We start from the raw sequence: 17007 nt of genomic DNA, 5'->3' as shown, positions 1-17007 counted from the left end.
GGGGAAGGGACTGAGGGAGGAGCTTTGGGATAAACCAGCACAGGGGCCTTCCCCCTCTGCACAGTGAGTCAGGAGCCTGCCTGTTTTCTGGAGAACAGGTCAGTTTATCCCCAGGGATTGCGTTAGCCCTGCTGCCCTTACCTAGTGCCACATTTCCTTTCGTCTTGCTCCCAGGAGCTGGAGAAGCTGGGGCTCGGTGACAGTGTGGACCTGCATGTGTACGAGATTCCTGTGGAGTACCAGACGGTCCAGAGGCTCATCCCCGCCCTGTGGGAAAAGCACAGTCCACAGGTGAGTGGGGTGAAGGCAGGTGCTTCCTCATTAGGACCTGCAGGTGGGTACCCCATACATAGATGATTTGTGTGGCTTTGTTCCTGCTCTGATCACCTGGCTGATGCTACAGAGTTATCCTCCAAAGTGCTACACTTTCTTGGGTTACCCTCGGAGGTGAGGGAGGAAAACAAACATCTGGAACTTCACAGAGCCTTGGTTCTATCCCACTGGAGTTCTGTATCAGTCACGACATGTCTGGTTATAAGTGACAGTCAAAGTACACCTCAACCCAGCTCGTGCACCGATGTTTGTTTGCTTCAGGTATAGCTTGATCCAGGCGCTCACCCAGTGTCATCGGCCTCCTCTCTTGGCCACTCAGCTTTGTTTTACTTTGTACTGTGCTCTTGCCTTGGCAAAGATAGGTAGCTGCTGGCTGATATCCTCCCAACTCAGTCCCTCAGCAGAAAGAGAAGGCCTTTCCTCCAGATAACTCCCCAAAGTGCACAGCTGATTCGTTTTATTATCTATTTATTTATTTATTTGTCTTTTTAGGGCTGCAACTGCGGCATATGGAGATTTCCAGGCTAGGGGTCGAATTGGAGCTGTAGCTGCTGGCCTGTGTCACAGCCGCAGCTGCAGCAACTCCAGATCCGAGCCATGTCTACTCTGCACCACAACTCACCGCAACACCAGATCCTTAACCCACTCAGTGAGGCCAGGGATTGAACCTGTTTCCGCTGAGCCACGCCCATCACCCATCCCACTCCCACAGCTAATTCTTATTGGCCAGCTTAGGTCACAGGCCAGTCCCTGAGCTAAACGCTATGTCTGGGGAAGAAGGAATGCTCTGATTTGTGAAGCCTGGGTCACATGCCTACTCTGATGGTCAGGGGATGGTGTCACCTCTCTCCAAACCTCCTAGAATGAGAAGGGAAAGTGGAGGTATTCCACACATGGAAAATGACTGTGGGAGGGAGCCATGGTTGTAACCAGCTATGATGGAATGGAGGCCAAACAGGCAGGAACCATATCCTCCCACCAAAGATACATGTGGTCCGCTGTGGTGGCCCCAGCCAGCTTGCCACACTAGTCTGCTGTTTCAGATTCTCCAAGTCTGGCAGGAGGAATCTCCCTTTCTAAGGAGGCTTCCCGTTGCACCTCAAATGGAATTTGCCCCTCTTTACAGAGGGGGACCTGGAGACTTACCGAGGTCTGACTGAAGATTCTGTGAATGAGCTTTTTCTTCTGCTGGGTCTATGCCATCCTGCCTTATTCTAGTTTAAAAGAAAACCTAGACAGTTCCCATTGTGGTGCAGTGGAAATGAATACAACTAGTATCCATGAGAATGCAGGTTTGATCCCTGGCCTCACTCAGTGGGTCAGGGATCTGGTGTTGCCATGAGCTGTGGTGCAGGTTGCAGACATGGCTAGGATCCCACGTTGCTGTGGCTGTGGTATAGGATGGCAGCTGTAGCTCTGATTCAACCCTTAGCCTGGAAACTTATGTATGCCACTGGTACAGCCCTAAAAAGCAAAAAAAAAAAAAAAAAAGAAAGAAAGAAAAAGGAAAACCTAGGGAGTTCCCATCGTGGCTCAGTGGATTAAGGACCTGATGCAGTCTCTGTGAGGACATGAGTTTGATTTCTGGTCTCGATCAATGGGTTAAGGATCTGGCATTGCCTCAAGGTTGCAGGTGCAGCTCAAATCCAGTGTGGTGACTGTAGCATAGCCCTCAGCTGCAGCTCCAATTCGACCTCTAGCTTGGGAACTTCCATATGCTGCAGGTATGGCAGGTAGTGGTCTAGTGGGTTAAGGATCCAGCGTTGTCACTGCTGTGGCGTGGGTTCGATCCCTGAAGCAGAAACTTCTGCGTGACACCGGCACAACCAAACAAAGAAAAAAGAGAACCTAATGCATGAATATGTTTTTCAAAAATTTCTCACCACATAGAAAGGAATAAAGGAGAAGGATTTGGGGGCCAGGCTGCTACTGATGAGCTGTGAGGTCTCAGGCAAGCTCCTTGAGCTCCCAGTGCCTCAGTTTCCTCCTGTAACAGGTGGAAATAATAACATAGTCAGGCTTCAACCAAGCACAGATCAAAAATATTTGGAAAAAAATTCCAGAAAGTTCCAAAAAGCAAAACCGGAATTTGCCTTGACCTGGCAGCTGTTTATTTACATAGCATTTACATTATACTAGGCGTTATAAGTAAACTAGAGGAGTTCCCTCCCTAGGGGCTGGGAGGTCTTCCCTGTTTGGGTCACAGGAGTGTAAACATTCATAAAGCTATACAGTAAAAATAGGTGCATGTTGGAGTTCCCTGGTGGCTTAGCAAGTTAGGATCCCGCGCTGTCACTGCTATGGCTCTGGTTACAGCTGTGGCGTGTGTTTGATCCCTGGCCTGGGAACTTCTGCAGGTGCGACCAAAAATTCTCCCTAAATGTAATTTTAATAGCTAAGTAATTTTTAGTTATTAATACAGCCATTCTGTTATTGGGCATGCTAGTCATTTCCATTTTTTTTTTCACTTTTATAAATAACACTGAAGTGACCATTAACAGATTATTAGCTCTTTGATTATTTTCGGGTTCGATTCCTGGAAATTGTACCTTGCCTTTTGCCTTCGGCCATATGTCTTGAAGATTGTGCCATAAAAAAAATTGCCTTGGGCCTCTTAACAGCTACAAAGTAGCACATAAATTTAGCCAATTCCCCCCTCCACAAATAGCTAATTAGGTCATTTCCAGTCTCTGACTGTAACGACAAAGCTGCAGTGAACATCTTTGCATAATTCACATTCTTGCATGTTTCACTCGGCATACCTTTCTGTAAGAGTGACTATAAGGTCTGTTCCAGCAGCAAGAGGTCAGCAAGCATAAGCTCATCCAGGATACCGTCCTCTCCTTGGCCTCAGGGGACCCCAGTCCCATGACCAGACCCTACTAAATCCTGCCCATCTGTCTGCAGCTGGTGGTGCATGTGGGGGTGTCAGGCATGGCTACTGCGGTCACGCTGGAGAAGTGCGGTCACAACAAGGGCTACAAGGGGCTGGACAACTGCCGATTCTGCCCCGGCTCCCAGTGCTGTGTGGAGGATGGGCCTGAAAGCATTGACTCCATCATCGACATGGACGCTGTATGTAAGAGGGTTACCACACTGGGTCTGGATGTGTCCGTGACCATCTCACAGGATGCCGGCAGGTAAGGTGCCATGGAGCCTCAGGCGGTAGGTGTGAGTGGGGGTTTCCCTCCTACATCAGCCCAGGCTGGGTGATGAACAAACCAAGTGCCTTTGAATTTGGCCTCTGTGGGCCAAGTACTCACTTTTTTTCCCCTTTTGAATACATCATTGATTTACCACCTGGTAAAAGCATGAGATAGTTTAACACTATTATACATAATCTTTTCTGGCATGCAGAAGTTGCTAGGCCAAGAATTGAACCCGAGCCACAGCAGTGACAAGAATGAGTCCTGAATCACTAGGCCACTAGGGAATTCCTCTGCGTTTTTTTTATTTTGGCCATGCCTGCAGCAGGCAGAAGTTCCTGGGCCAGAGATTGAACCTACACCATGGCAGTGACTAGTGCTGTTGCAGTGACAAAGCCAAATCTTTAACCCACTGTGACACCAGGGAATTCCACATGATATATTTTTTTTTTATTTTCTATTCTGGCTGCCTCTCAGCATGTGGAACTCCCAGGCCAGGGATCAGATGTGAGCCACAGTTGTAACCTATACCATAGCTGTGGCAATGCCGGATCCTTTAACCCACTGTGCTGGGCCAGGGATTGAACCTGCGTCCTGGCACTACAGAGACGCTGCCGATCCCATTGAATCACAGTGGGAACTCCTCCACATGATTTTTTTTTTTTTTTTTTTTTAGGGCCACACTTGCAGCATATGGAGGTTCCCAGGCTAGGGGTCAGATTGGAGCTATAGCTGCTGGCCTACACCACAGCCACAGCAACTCGGGATCCGAGCAGTGTTTTTGATCTACACCACAGCTCACGGCAACACTGGATCCCTGACCCACTGAGCGAGGCCAGGGATTGAACCTGCATCTTCATGGATACTAGTCAGTTTTGTTTCCGCCTGACCCACGAAGGGAACTCCTCCGCATAATATTTTGACACAGAAAAAACTACATAGCATTTCACTGTTAATAATTCTCACCATGCATGAGGCACAGAGCTAGGTATGTAAATAACAGGTCCCACTACTTCTGCTTTTAGAACTCATTATATATTGATCTGCCCACTTCTCCTCACCCAGGCTCCTGGCATCTCCCACCTGGACAGTCCTCTGGCTGCCTCCCTCTGGTTCCTCCTGTCCCCTCTACCCCAACCCTGACAGGCCTTTTCCCCTAAGCAGTCAGTTTCTAAATGAGTTCCCTATGGCTGCTGTAACAAATTACCACGTTGGTGGCTTCGGACAACAAACATTTGTTCTCTCTCAGTTCTGGAGGCTAGAAGTCCACTATCAAGATGTCAGCAGGGTTGGTTCCTCCTGGAGGCTCTGAGGGAGAATTGTTCCATGCGTCTTTCCTCGTTTATGGTGTTCCCCGGCAACCCTTTAAATTCCATGGCTTGTTGATGCTTTACCCTATACATGTGTAGGGGCTTCACCTCCACATGGCCCATAACTTTTTTTTTGTCTATGTCCTGTGGCCTGTGGAACTTCCCAGGCCAGGGATTGAACCCTCACCACAGCAGCAACCAGAGCCACAGCAGTGACAACCCTGGGTCCTTAACTCACAGAGCCACAAGGGAACTCTACCATCAGTCATTTTTTTCTTTTTTCTTTTTAGGGCCACACCCCCACGGCACATGGAAGTTCCTAGGCTAGGGGTCGGATCAGAGCTGCAGCTGCCAGCTTACACCACAGCCACAGCAACTCAGGATCCTAGCCACATATGCAACCTACACTGTAGTTTGTAGCAATGCTGAATCCTTAGCTCAGTTAGTGAAGCTAGGGATCGATCTAGCATCCTCACGGATATTAGTCGGATTCTTAACCCACTGAGCCACAGTAGGAACTCCTTTGTATAGATATATATTTTTTAAAAATTGAAATATGGTTGATATACAATATTATATGTTACAGGTGTATGGTATAGTGATTCACAATTTTTAAAGGTTATATTCCATTTATATTTATTATAAAATATTGGCTATATTCCCCATGTTGTACAATTTATCCTTGTACCTTATTTTATACCTAGTAGTTAGTCCCTCTTAATTTCCTAACCCTATATTGCACTTCCCGCCTCCCATCAGGTTTTTTTTTTTTTTTAATGACTGAACCCACAGAATACAGACATTCCCATGTCTGCAACCTACACACAGCTCTTGGCAACTCTGGAAACTTTAACCCACTGAGGGAGGTGGTTCTTAACCTCCTGAGCCATCACAGGAACCCCCAGTCTTTTTTAAAACTAGTTTTAAATTACTAATATAATTCTAGGAATATATTGTCATACATTCCCATTGTGAAGGATTCTCTTGCCCTCTCTCCTCACCCACCCCCAACTCCAGAGATCCCTCTGTTAAATCAGAGACTTTTTTTTTTTTTTGTCTTTTTAGGGCCGAACCCATGGCATATGGAGGTTCCCAGGCTAGGAGGTGAATCGGAGCTATAGCTGCTGGCCTACACCACAGCGACAGCAACTCCAGATCCAAGCCGTGCCTTTGACCTACACCACAGCTCACGGCAACGCTGGATCCTTAACCTACTGAATGAGGCCAGGGATTGAACCTGCGTCCTCATGGATGCTAATCAGATTGGTTTCCGCTGAGCCACGACGGGAACTCCTAAATCAGAGACCTTTAAACAAATTTTGTGTGTGTGTGTCTTTTTGTCTTTTTTAGGGCCACACACATGGCATATGGAGGTTCCCAGACTAGGGGTCTAATCGGAGCTGTAGCTGCCGGCCTACATCACAGCCACAGCAACACCACAGCTCACGGCAATGCTAGATCCTTAACCCACTGAGCAAAGCCAGGGATCAAACCCGCAACCTCACGGTTCCTAGTCAGATTCGTTTCCGCTGTGCCACAACAGGAACTCCTAAACAAAATTATTTAAGTAATTATTTTGGCCACATCTGTGGCATGCGGAAGCTCCACTGCCAGGGATCATACCTGCACAACAGCAGTGACCCGAGCCACAACAGTGGTTATACAGGATCCTCAACTCGATATACCACCAGGGAACTCCTAAATCAGAGACTTAAATTGTAGCCTTAACTACTCACTCACACATATGTTTCCACACATATATAGGACACTTGGCATGCCGCTTTCAGATTTTGTCCTGTTGCACTTTTGCTTTCATGTGGGTGCGGTTAAATGGTGTGCATTTTCATGAGAGTTCCCTTCCTCAGCTTCCCCTGTGGGCATGTGACATGAGTCGTGGTGAGGTTCTGTCTTCCCGTGGGTCTATCACTTGCCTTGTGAACAGCTGCATAATATTCCACTGTGTAGATGAACCAGAGTTTGTTAAGCCACTCCTCTGTCACTGGGTATTTGGGCAGTGTCTTAGTCTGCTCGGCTGTTATAACAAAAAATCCCTCAGCCTGGGCAGCTTATAAACAATAGAAAGTTGTTGCTCACAGTTCTGGAGGCAGGGAAGTTCAAGATCAAGGTGCCAGAATGGTAGCGTGCTGATGAAGGCCTTCCTATAGGTTGCTAGCTTCTGGCTGTAACCTCACAGGGTGGGAGGGGAATTGGAGGGAACATTAACACTCAGACCCTAGCTGGTCGCTTCCTGTTTTTCTGCTTGTATACATCATGCCACAGCAGATACCTTGTGCATCTTTCTTGTGCCCTTGTGCCAATGGCTCCTGAGATAGATTCTAAAAACTTGAAACATCAGGTCATGAAGTCTGTGCATTTGTAATTTTATTAGCCTGCCAGAGTGTCCTCCCCTGGGGCGATTTGAATACCAGCCAGCAGCATCTCTCACTGCCTCCTTCCTCACATATATTTGGACTTACTGTTTTATTTGTTTAACTTAAATTTTTTTTCCTTGCTTTTTAGGGCCACACCCACGGCATGTGGAAGTTCCCAGCTAGGCATTGAATCAGGGCTGTAGCCGCTGGCCTACACCACAGCCACAGCAACGCCAGATCCCTAACCCACTGACCAAGGCCAGGGATTGAACCTGCGTCCTCATGGATACTAGTCAGATTCCTTTCTGCTGAGCCACGATGGGAACTCCCTTTATTTTTTAAATTTTTGCCGGCTGGGGAGTGGAGAAGCAGTATTCCATCTTGTGGATAGCTAGTGAGGTTGCCGTGGGTGAGGCGGGGTCTTAGATGGATTTGGATGGAGCGTGCACCCTCTGATCCCATTTTGGTTTCCCTCCCATCCCCCACATCCCGTGGCTTAGGTACCTCTGCGACTTCACCTACTATACCTCTCTGTACCAGAGTCACGGCCGCTCAGCCTTTGTTCACGTGCCCCCTCTGGGCAAGCCGTACAATGCAGACCAGCTGGGCAGGGCACTCCGGGCCATCATCGAGGAGATGCTGGACGTCCTGGAGCAGTCAGAAGGCAAAATCAACTGTTGCCAAAACACTGAGTGCCACTCAGGCCTCCCGAGACCTCATCCCGCCCGGGACTCTGAGAGAGACGTCCACCCTCCGGGGCCTGACCAGGAAGGACAAGTTCATCAGCTGCGGATCTGATTTGGATCAAATATGCCAACTCACACACCTCCTCTCCCTTTTTCTCTGCAAAAGCCCTGGTTGATCTGAAGGGGGCAGCTGAAGATTTTTTTTTTTTTTTTTTTTTTTTTTCTGTTTCTCTTTGCATCTGGGGATACAGCTGTGGCAGCCAGGAAGCCTCTAGGAGGCCCTGAATCATGCAGAGAACCCTAATCAGGTGGCCGGATCTCCACTCTTCGATCCCATGGCTGGGGCCACCTGCTTTTCTAAGTCTGTGGCAGAGGGATTCCTGAGTTCCCTCTGTCTGTGACTGGTTTTTCCCAAATTTAAAAGCCTCATAAAGAGTTTGCCTTGTTCCATGTCCCAACAGCCTCGACAGCCCCAGCAAGGGCTGCCTTCGGATATGGTATGGGTTTGCGCTTCTTTCTTATTCTCTTTTTCAAAACAATAGTGCTAGTTTGGGCACAGAGTAATTTATATTACCTTTGGTTAAAACGCAGGCTTTAGCCAAACACAGAAGTGTCTTTTCTTTTTAATGGGGTGTGGCCCCTTCTGCCTCCTGTCCCAACCCTGGACCTGCATCTCTGGGTGGGGGCTGACATCGAGGTACCCTTGCCATAGTGGGAGTGGGCAGGGTCCATGGCCAGACCATGGGGAGGCGGGGTGGCTGCCTCCCCAGGAGACCGAAAGCATTGGCTGATCTTTTCAACAAGCCAGCTCTACCCCTGGGGCTTCCAGAGCTGAGACGCCAGTGGAAAGCAGACTGTCAGGTCAATGGGCACATGACTTGTTTTTTGTTTTTGTCTTTTTGCCATTTCTTGGGCTGCTCCCCCGGCATATGGGAGGTTCCCAGGCTAGGGGTCCAATCGGAGCTGTAGCCACCGGCCTACGCCAGAGCCACAGCAACGCGGGATCCGAGCTGCTTCTGTGACCTACACCACAGCTCACGGCAACGCCGGATCATTAACCCACTGAGCAGGGGCAGGGATCGAACCCGCAACCCCACGGTTCCTAGTCGGATTCGTTAACCACTGCGCCACGACGGGAACTCCCCTTGTTTTTGGTTTTAACATGTAAACGTGTAGCAGCTGAAGGCCTACCCCACATCTGACCTGGATTTTCCGTCTTGGTGCTGGGGACCAGCTTCTTGTTTTCCTTCAAGGGGAGGGGGGTGCAAAATGGAGTCTGGGGGCTGAGCTCCATGTGTGCTGGCGTGTTTGAGCAGGAGGGCAGCAGGGCAGCCAGCAGGCTTCTGTGTAGATGGGTTTTGGATGCACCTAGGACTCAGTAAATTTTTATCTCATTCCCTGGTGACTTTGCACTTACCAGTCAGGAATAAGGTCTCCCAGGAGGCAACTGAATTCAGCTGGACCTTGACACCGGCAGAGAGGGTGTGGCAACCATGAGGAGAATGCCCATTTTGGAAGTATTCTTCTATTTTTCGGAGCACACGCAGTTGTATCACTCTCCTAAGTAGGAAGTGTGTTGGAGTCCAAGGCTGTGTCAGGTCTTGTTGGTGTTTCCCAGTTTGCAGTTCTTTTGAAAACAGCTGTTTTGTTTCGTTTTCTTAAAGCTTCACCCTGTTTCCCTCCTGTTCCAGTGCTCAGGGTGGTCTCCGTCTCTGCTGAGCTGCTGTATTGCTTGGAAACCAGATGAATGTGTTTCTGAGTGACATGCTTACTCTGAAGGGGAAAAGTGGGCACAGGTGGGTGACATGGGGTCAGCATGTGGCAGTGGGTATGGAGTGTGGTTGGCAAGGTGAAATGGTGGGGACCGCACTCCCCTGTCCATGCCAGCCCTCCCTCCAGAAACACGCCACCCCCTCTCCCCCCGCCACATCCCCAGGCCAAGTGTGCCAACCCCAAGAAATCTGGAGTGGGAGATGGCATTGTACCTGCACTTACTCAGCTGGCATCAGTGAGCAGAAGTGGTGGCTCTTTTGAATGTGGGAGGCTCAGGGTCAGGGAGTCCCCTGGAGGTTTTATCCAGAATGACATCAAGCTCTGTCTAGCTCTGTTCCCTAAAGGTTCTGACCTGTGGGGCTCTGAGGAGGAAGTGGATCTTGGCCTTGGAGACGTGGAGAGCAGAGGGAGGACTGGAAGTGAGCCAGGTTTGAGCTTATCTGGGGGGCCCCCTAGAACCTAGACACACCATCCTCAATTCTGCATTTTCATCTTTCTTTTGTCCCCATTCTGCTCTCTGTTTAAAGCACCACGTGATTTAGCACCTTAGAGATATAACTTATTGTCCGATCATTGTCAAGTGTGTGTGTGTCATTTCTGTGGTCCTGCAATGGTTTTAGATTTCCTCATTGAGTCAAGCTGGGATTCTGTCCTTGTCCACAATGCAGAGCATGTAGCTTGTTTTTATTTAACCAGATAGCCATTAAACATTTCACTTGCTCCCTGACAGCTTTTTAATTTTCCTGTTTTAATTATTTTTATTTTATTTATTTATTTATTTATTTATTTGCTTTTTTTAAGGCCACACCCCAGCATATGGAGGTTCCCAGGTTAGGGGTTGAATTGGAGCTACAGCTGCCAGCCTACACCACAGCCACAGCAATGCCAGATCCGAGCCACATCTGCGACCTACATACACCACAGCTCATGGCAACACCAGATCCTTAACCCACTGAGCGAGGCCAGGGATCGAACCCACAACCACATGGTTCCTAATCGGATTTGTTTCTGCTGCGCCACAATGGGGGCTCTTGTTTTAATTATTTTTAGTTTTTCCTTTTGGGCAAACTCATCTGTTCACTCCATGGCATATCTGTCTGTGTTGTTGAGTCCCAGGCTAAAACGTCCTTGTGTGAGAAGAGGCCGGGGGGCTAATCCCTTGTCATTTCAGAGTCTCAGATTGTGGTGGGGGACAAAGAACAGGGAAAGGGATGGGTCTGCGAAATGGGTGCAGTTCCACAGTATAGAGGTGAGCTGTGCTAGAACGGGTGGGTGCAGTGAGTATTAATGGTGGAAAGATGGGCTGGGGGATGTGATGAGAAGGCTGGTGGGGAAAAGGTGAGACTTGATGCTGGGAATGGACTCATAGGAAAGTGGAAGAGGGCCTCTCTCTGTGAACCCTTCCCCGTGCAGGGTGCTGAGATGGGGGATGGGGTGGGGCAGTGATCTGGGCTCGGATGATGGCATTGCCTTTAAGATGCCAGAGCCTCTGCACCTTATTATTATTATTTTTTGAAAGACACTTTATTTTTTATTTTTCATTTGCTTTCTAGGGCCGCGCCCGCAGCATATGGAGGTTCCCAGGCTAGGGGTCCAATCGGAGTTACAGCTGCCAGCCTACACCAGAGCACAGCAACGCAGGATCCTTAACCCACTGAGCAGAGGCCAGGATCGAACCTGCAACCTCATGGTTCCTAGTCGGATTTGTTTCCACTGTGCCATGATGGGAACTCCATGCACCTTATAACTTTATACTTTTCTCAGCTCCTTTGGCCTCCCCTTCCCCATCTAAAAGGTCGGTGGTCTGTGTATTAGAACATAGTTTGAAAAAGAAATAAGATTGGGTGAATAGAAAGAAGGTGGGAAGAGGCAGGTATTCCGCTTGGTGGACTGGGCTGGATGCTACCTGGCTTACCTTGTCCACTCAAGGAGCAGCCAAGGTCCCCTGGCCACTGAGAAAGAGACGGGGCCATGGGGCAGCAGGGGGATGGTGAGAGGGCGGCAATCATGGCTTCTAGTCTGTGCCAGGTATTTGGGGAAAGGTCAGACTGAGATAGTTTCAGGAAGAAAAAAAGTTTTCAGTTACCCTGCTCTTTGCTGGCATGGAAACTTCTAGAACAGAAAGGGCCTGCTCGGGGGAATGACTGCAAAAGTATACTTGAGCTGCCTTTTTGTTATCTCAGAAGTTTCTTGCCAGGAAGCAAGACGGCCTGTGCACCCACCTCCACCCCCGCCAAGGGTGACTGGAGTGGGGGTGCGGGGGGAGGGAAGCTGCTCATAAAAATCCGCCCACCACACTGGCCTCTTTTTTGCTGCCACTGTCTAGACTGTTGACCTTTGACCTCTCCGCCTCTTAGAGTGTCTGAACCCAGAGGTCCCCTTCAGGGATACTGGGACAAAGCCTCATTCTTCTCCGGGGCCCCAGCCTCCACCCTGAGACCACTGAAAACACTCACTCACTCGCGAGCCTGCAGCCAGCGTGGGGCACTGATGGTGGTTGTTCAGGCAGAAGCAGGCCACTCATTGACAGGTCACTCCTTGTGGCCACCATTCTCATCGCCTCCACAGACTCCTGGGGAGCGGAAAAGGTCTTTGTTTTTATATCCCTGATTAAATTTCCCTTCTCATGGAAGAAGTGCCTCGTAAAGGGACCAGGGCTGCCACTGGGAGGAAAAACATCTCCATTTTTGCAGTGAGGAAGTGCATTAAAGACCAGGGGTCTCCCTCAGACAGATCCCTGAGCAGAATGCCTTTTGAAGGAGGAGGGCATTTGCCAGAAATCCACATCTTGAAAATTAGTTCTTGGGTAGACACTCGACATACCTGCTAAGAGATTCTGGCCTCCAGTTCAGGGGCAGTTGTCACAAGCTGAGTCTCACAGGCTTCCAGACCTGCAGGGGCTCAAGTCCAGCCCAGGCTGCTTCCCCACTTAATCCATTTCTCCTCTTCCCTCTCCTCCTCCAAGCCTTCCCTTCTGCTGTCCAGAGAGCTACAGAAGTGCCTGCCTCTGCCATACATATGGGACAGGGAAAGGGGACAAGTCAGGAAAGAAAGAAGCACCTCCAGGCTCTGGGAGGTGATTCTGGCTCCCCACTGCCCGGGCCAGGCTCATCCAAGATCTTCCAAGGCTTTTGCATGCTGCACACTTTGTTTGATGAAATCCCCAAGAAAGCCCAAGGCCTGGCTGGATGCCACGGGAAGCCCCACCTGGATCTTGCAAAGCACAGTTGGTTTTCAGCCTGCCCCCTCTTGGGGGGAGGGTACTTGGTAAGTTTCCAGGGCTCCCTTTTTTTTCTTTTCGCCACCCAGCAGCACATGGAATTCCCAGGCCAGGGATTAGATCAGAGACTCCGTTGTGACCTAAGCCGCAGCTGTGGCAGCACAGAATCCTTAACCCACTGGGCCAGGCCAGACAGGGAGTGAACCTGTGTCTCAGTGTCCCCAACACACTGCCACTGCCCCCAATCCCACTGTACCACAGCGGGAACTCCCCAGGGCTCCCTTAATATCTCAGGTTTCTCTCTCGTCCTAAATGTCTCTCTAGGAAAAACCCTTCTGCTGAAGGTGACTGCGTTCTGTCCCCAAAGGAGAGTCCAGCCCCTGCAGCCTTGGGGTGGCTTCTCCCTCACCCCAGGGAGACTCCTGTGAGTGCCTTGTCTGAAACCCCAATGTCTGGAACCCCAGGCCAGGCAAGGGTCTGCCAGACTTTGCTGAGGGCTGGGCCCTGGGAAACGCCAAACTTGACACCCCAGGAAGCAAATAAAACACTTGAAATGTGCAATTTCTTGCGTGTCTTTGTGAGAAGCTGGCGTTCACCAGGGTCATCCTCAGCCTGGGGTCCTCAGCTGGCAGAGGGGACTCCGAATCACCAGTATTTCTGTCCTTGGTGTATGACCTGGTGCTCGGTTTGTGGTCTGCTGGATGGATAATGAGGAGAGGATTTCTGTACTGAGCGTTCTCCCTCCTGCAACCCACTGCCTCTGTTCTGATGCACAGAGAGGTTGAGTAACTTGCCAGTGATCACACAGCTAGAGAGGTGGGTGCTGAGATTTGAGTGGTGATTGTGTTGACCCCCGTGTGTGCAGAATTCACACACACACACACACACACACACACACACACACACACCCCTGTGGGGGGGCTGCTGTTACCACCTTTTACAAATGGGGAAACTGTGGCTTCGCCAGTTGAAGCCTCTTGTCCCAGGAGAGGAGGGACAGGAATGTGAACCCAAGCTGGCTTCTCTGGAGCTGAGCAGCTTGTACACTGGAAGCTGCATTTGGACATCCCTTGTGTCTGTCCTCAGCAGGAATGGGGACACTTCAGAGTCAGCGACTTTCAACAAAGAAGGTCTTCAGCAGTAAGGAAATGCCTTGTCTTGGGAACACAGTCCTAGGGGAGGGGTGCCCCCTCCAAGTCCCTGAGCCCAAAGGGTCTCTGCACTCCTGGATGAAGTGTCCATGGCTGAGTGGCTTTGCTCCTAAAGCTGGCACTTTCCACAGTCCTGAGGGGCTCAGCAGCAAGTGTACCCTGTAGATGCTCCCATGGTTACTAGAAAGGGCTCTGTCCTTTTTTTTTTTTTTTTTTTTTTTTTTTTGTCTTTTGTCTTTTTAGGGCCACACCCACAGCATACGGAGGTTCCCAGGCTAGGGGTCTAATCAGAGCTACATCTGCCAGCCTACATCACAGCCACAGCAATGCCAGATCCGAGCCGTATCTGCCAACTACACCACAGCTCCCGGCAATGCAATATCCTTAACCCACTGAACCAGGCCAGAGATCAAACCCACAACCTCATGGTTCCTAGTCGGATTCATTTCTGCTGTGCCATGACGGGAACTCCTCTGTCCTTTTTATTTTATTTATTTATTTATTTTATGGCCACACCTGTGGCATGTGGAAGTTCCCAGGCTAGAGGCCACAACCACTGCAACGCCAGATCTGAGCCCCATCTATACTTTTGCCACAGCTTGTGGCAAAGCTGGATCCTTAGCCCACTGAGTGAGGCCAGAGATCAAACCCGCATCCTCATGGATACTAGTCAGGTTCTTAACCTGCTGAGCCACAACGGGAACTCCCTGTGTGTCTTTTTTATTTTTGTTTTATTTTATTTATTTATTTAGTCTTTTTAGAGCTACACTCATGGCATACGGAGGTTCCCAGGCTAGGGGTCAAATCAGAGCTGTAGCTGCTGGCCTACGCCACAGCCACAGCAATGCAGGATCTGTGCTGCATCTGTGACCTACACCACAACTCACAGCAGCAATGGATCCTTAACCCACTGAGCGAGGCCAGGATCCAACATGCGTCCTCATGCATTCTAGTCAGATTCTTTTCTGCTGAGCCATGACGGGAACTCCCCCTGTGTCTTTTGTATTTATTTATTTATTTTTGCTTTTTAGCACTGCACCTGCAGCATGTGGAGGTTCCCAAGCTCGGGGTCTAACTGGAGCTACAGCTGCCAGCCTACACCACAGCCACAGCAATGCAGGATCCGAGCTGCGTCTGTGACCTACACCACAGCTCACGGCAACGCCGGATCCTTAACCCACTGAGCAAGGCCAGGGATTGAACCCGCAACCTCATGGTTCCTAGTCAGGTTCATTTCCTCTGAGCCATAACAGGAACTCCCTGTGTGTCTTTTTTAGATGGAGAAGTCTGTTCTCACATCCTAGAAACCTCCCCTTGCCTCCTTGGTTCGACGGGAACCCCTGCCTCCCCTTGGCTACTCTGCCCAAAGAGAAGCCCCCTGACCTAACCGTACCCTACAAGTTGCAGGCAAGAGGTGAGGCTGTGTGTGGAGGGGAGTGGTTAGTCTGGGTGGAAGGAGTGTGGGAGGGATAACAAGGATGATGGGCAGGGCCTCAAGGCCTGGTGAGTGGCCAGGGTTATTTCAAAAGCCATGCAAAGCGGAGAGGTGGGGAACTACCTGAGGCCCACTGCCTTTTGCCTCCTTGCCCCATGCTCCTGGAGTTTGTGTGAGAATTCAGTGAGACTCTTGTATTACAGCTCTAATAGTAGTACATAATTATAATAAGTAATAATAAATACAATTATTATTATTACTTCCTCCTCCAAGAAGCCCTCCTAGCTGTCCAGGCACCTCTTCTGCCTCCCATAGCTACCTAATTCTCCCCCACCCTGCACCAACATACTGTGGGTGGCAACTGACCAGTTCTGTGGAGCCGAGGAGGATAGGCCGGTCTTTCTGGGGTCCCGGGTGTCTCTTGCACAGAGACACATGGCATGCAGTCATAGGCATGCTGTAAACTAGAGGAGAGGGGTCAGTGCTGGATGTTCCATTATGAGGCCAACAGGGGGCGCAGAGAGGCGCAGGAGCCTCTGGGGAAGGGGAAGACGCCCCAGAAGGCTGGGCTCCTCCTCGAACTGAGGCCAGCACCTTGCCTATTCCCTGCCATGAGAGCCCAGTCTCCTTGTGGCTGGACCAGGCACTGAAGAATTATCTACTGTGCCCTAGGCTTTGGGCTGGGAACACACCAGGGATCTCACCACTCCTAGGTTGGGAGTAGAGTACAGGGGTCCCAGCTGTGATGGGGGACACCCAGGCAGCTGAAGGGTCCAAGGCATATTCGGGGAGGCTCATTCCAGGATAAAAACTGACCCCACTTAACAGTTTCCCTCAGATCTTGCCTGGACATTCTCAGTCTTAAAGGTGAAGCTCTCAGACACCATGGCGTTCCCACCAAGGCGCAGTGGAAATGTTTTCTGTTTTTTTTTTTTTTTTTTTTTAGGGCTATACCTGTGGCATATGGAGGTTCCCAGGCTAGGGTTCAAATTGGAGCTGTAAGTATATGCAGGCCTACGCCACAGCTATAGCACCTCGGGATCTGAGCTGCATCTGCAACCTACACCTCAGCTCACAAGAGTGCCAGATCCTTAACCCACTGACTGAGGCCAGGGATTGAGCCTGTGTCCTCATGGATACTAGTTGTGTTCTTAACCCACTGAGCCACAATGGGAACTCCGAGGCGCAGTGGAAATGAATCTGACTGGGAACCATGAGGTTGCGGGTTCGATCCCCGGCCTTGCTCAGTGGGTCAGGGATCCAGCGTTGCTGTGAGCTGTGGTGTAGGTCACAGACGTGGCTCGGATCTGGCGTAGCTGTGGCTGTGGTGTAGGCTGGTGGCTACAGCTCTGATTAGACCCCTAGCCTGGGAACCTCCATATGCTGCAGGTGTGCCCCGTAAAGACAAAAAATTAAAAATTTTTAAAAATTAAAAAAAAAAGAAAGGTGAAGGTCTCAGATACCATTCTTGCCCTTCTAGTCCATCCTGTTCCAAGAATCTGCCTGAGCCCCTTCCCACCTTTCACACCCTCGGCGGTTCCCCTTGGCCCCCAGGAGAAAACCAGACTCCTTTGCTGAACA

At 50.0% G+C, this 17007-nt stretch overlaps 1 protein-coding gene across 4 annotated transcripts in view; it reads left to right on the top strand.

The window, feature by feature from the left end:
- PGPEP1 (pyroglutamyl-peptidase I) overlaps positions 1-13395 on the top strand; it is a 37700-nt gene extending 24305 nt beyond the window's left edge. For all 4 annotated transcript variants that reach the window (XM_021083524.1, XM_021083523.1, XM_021083522.1 and 1 more), the window contains 3 exons: positions 175-291; positions 3241-3473; positions 7662-13395. In XM_021083524.1, the coding sequence (XP_020939183.1) occupies positions 175-291; positions 3241-3473; positions 7662-7959 (648 nt within the window). In that variant the 3' untranslated portion in view covers positions 7960-13395. The remainder of the gene's footprint in view (positions 1-174; positions 292-3240; positions 3474-7661) is intronic.

The sequence above is a fragment of the Sus scrofa genome, chromosome 2, assembly GCF_000003025.6.
Source record: "Sus scrofa isolate TJ Tabasco breed Duroc chromosome 2, Sscrofa11.1, whole genome shotgun sequence".
Taxonomy (NCBI): domain Eukaryota; kingdom Metazoa; phylum Chordata; class Mammalia; order Artiodactyla; family Suidae; genus Sus; species Sus scrofa.
Note: the sequence above shows the minus strand (reverse complement) of the source record. Positions and strands in the feature narration are given on the sequence as shown.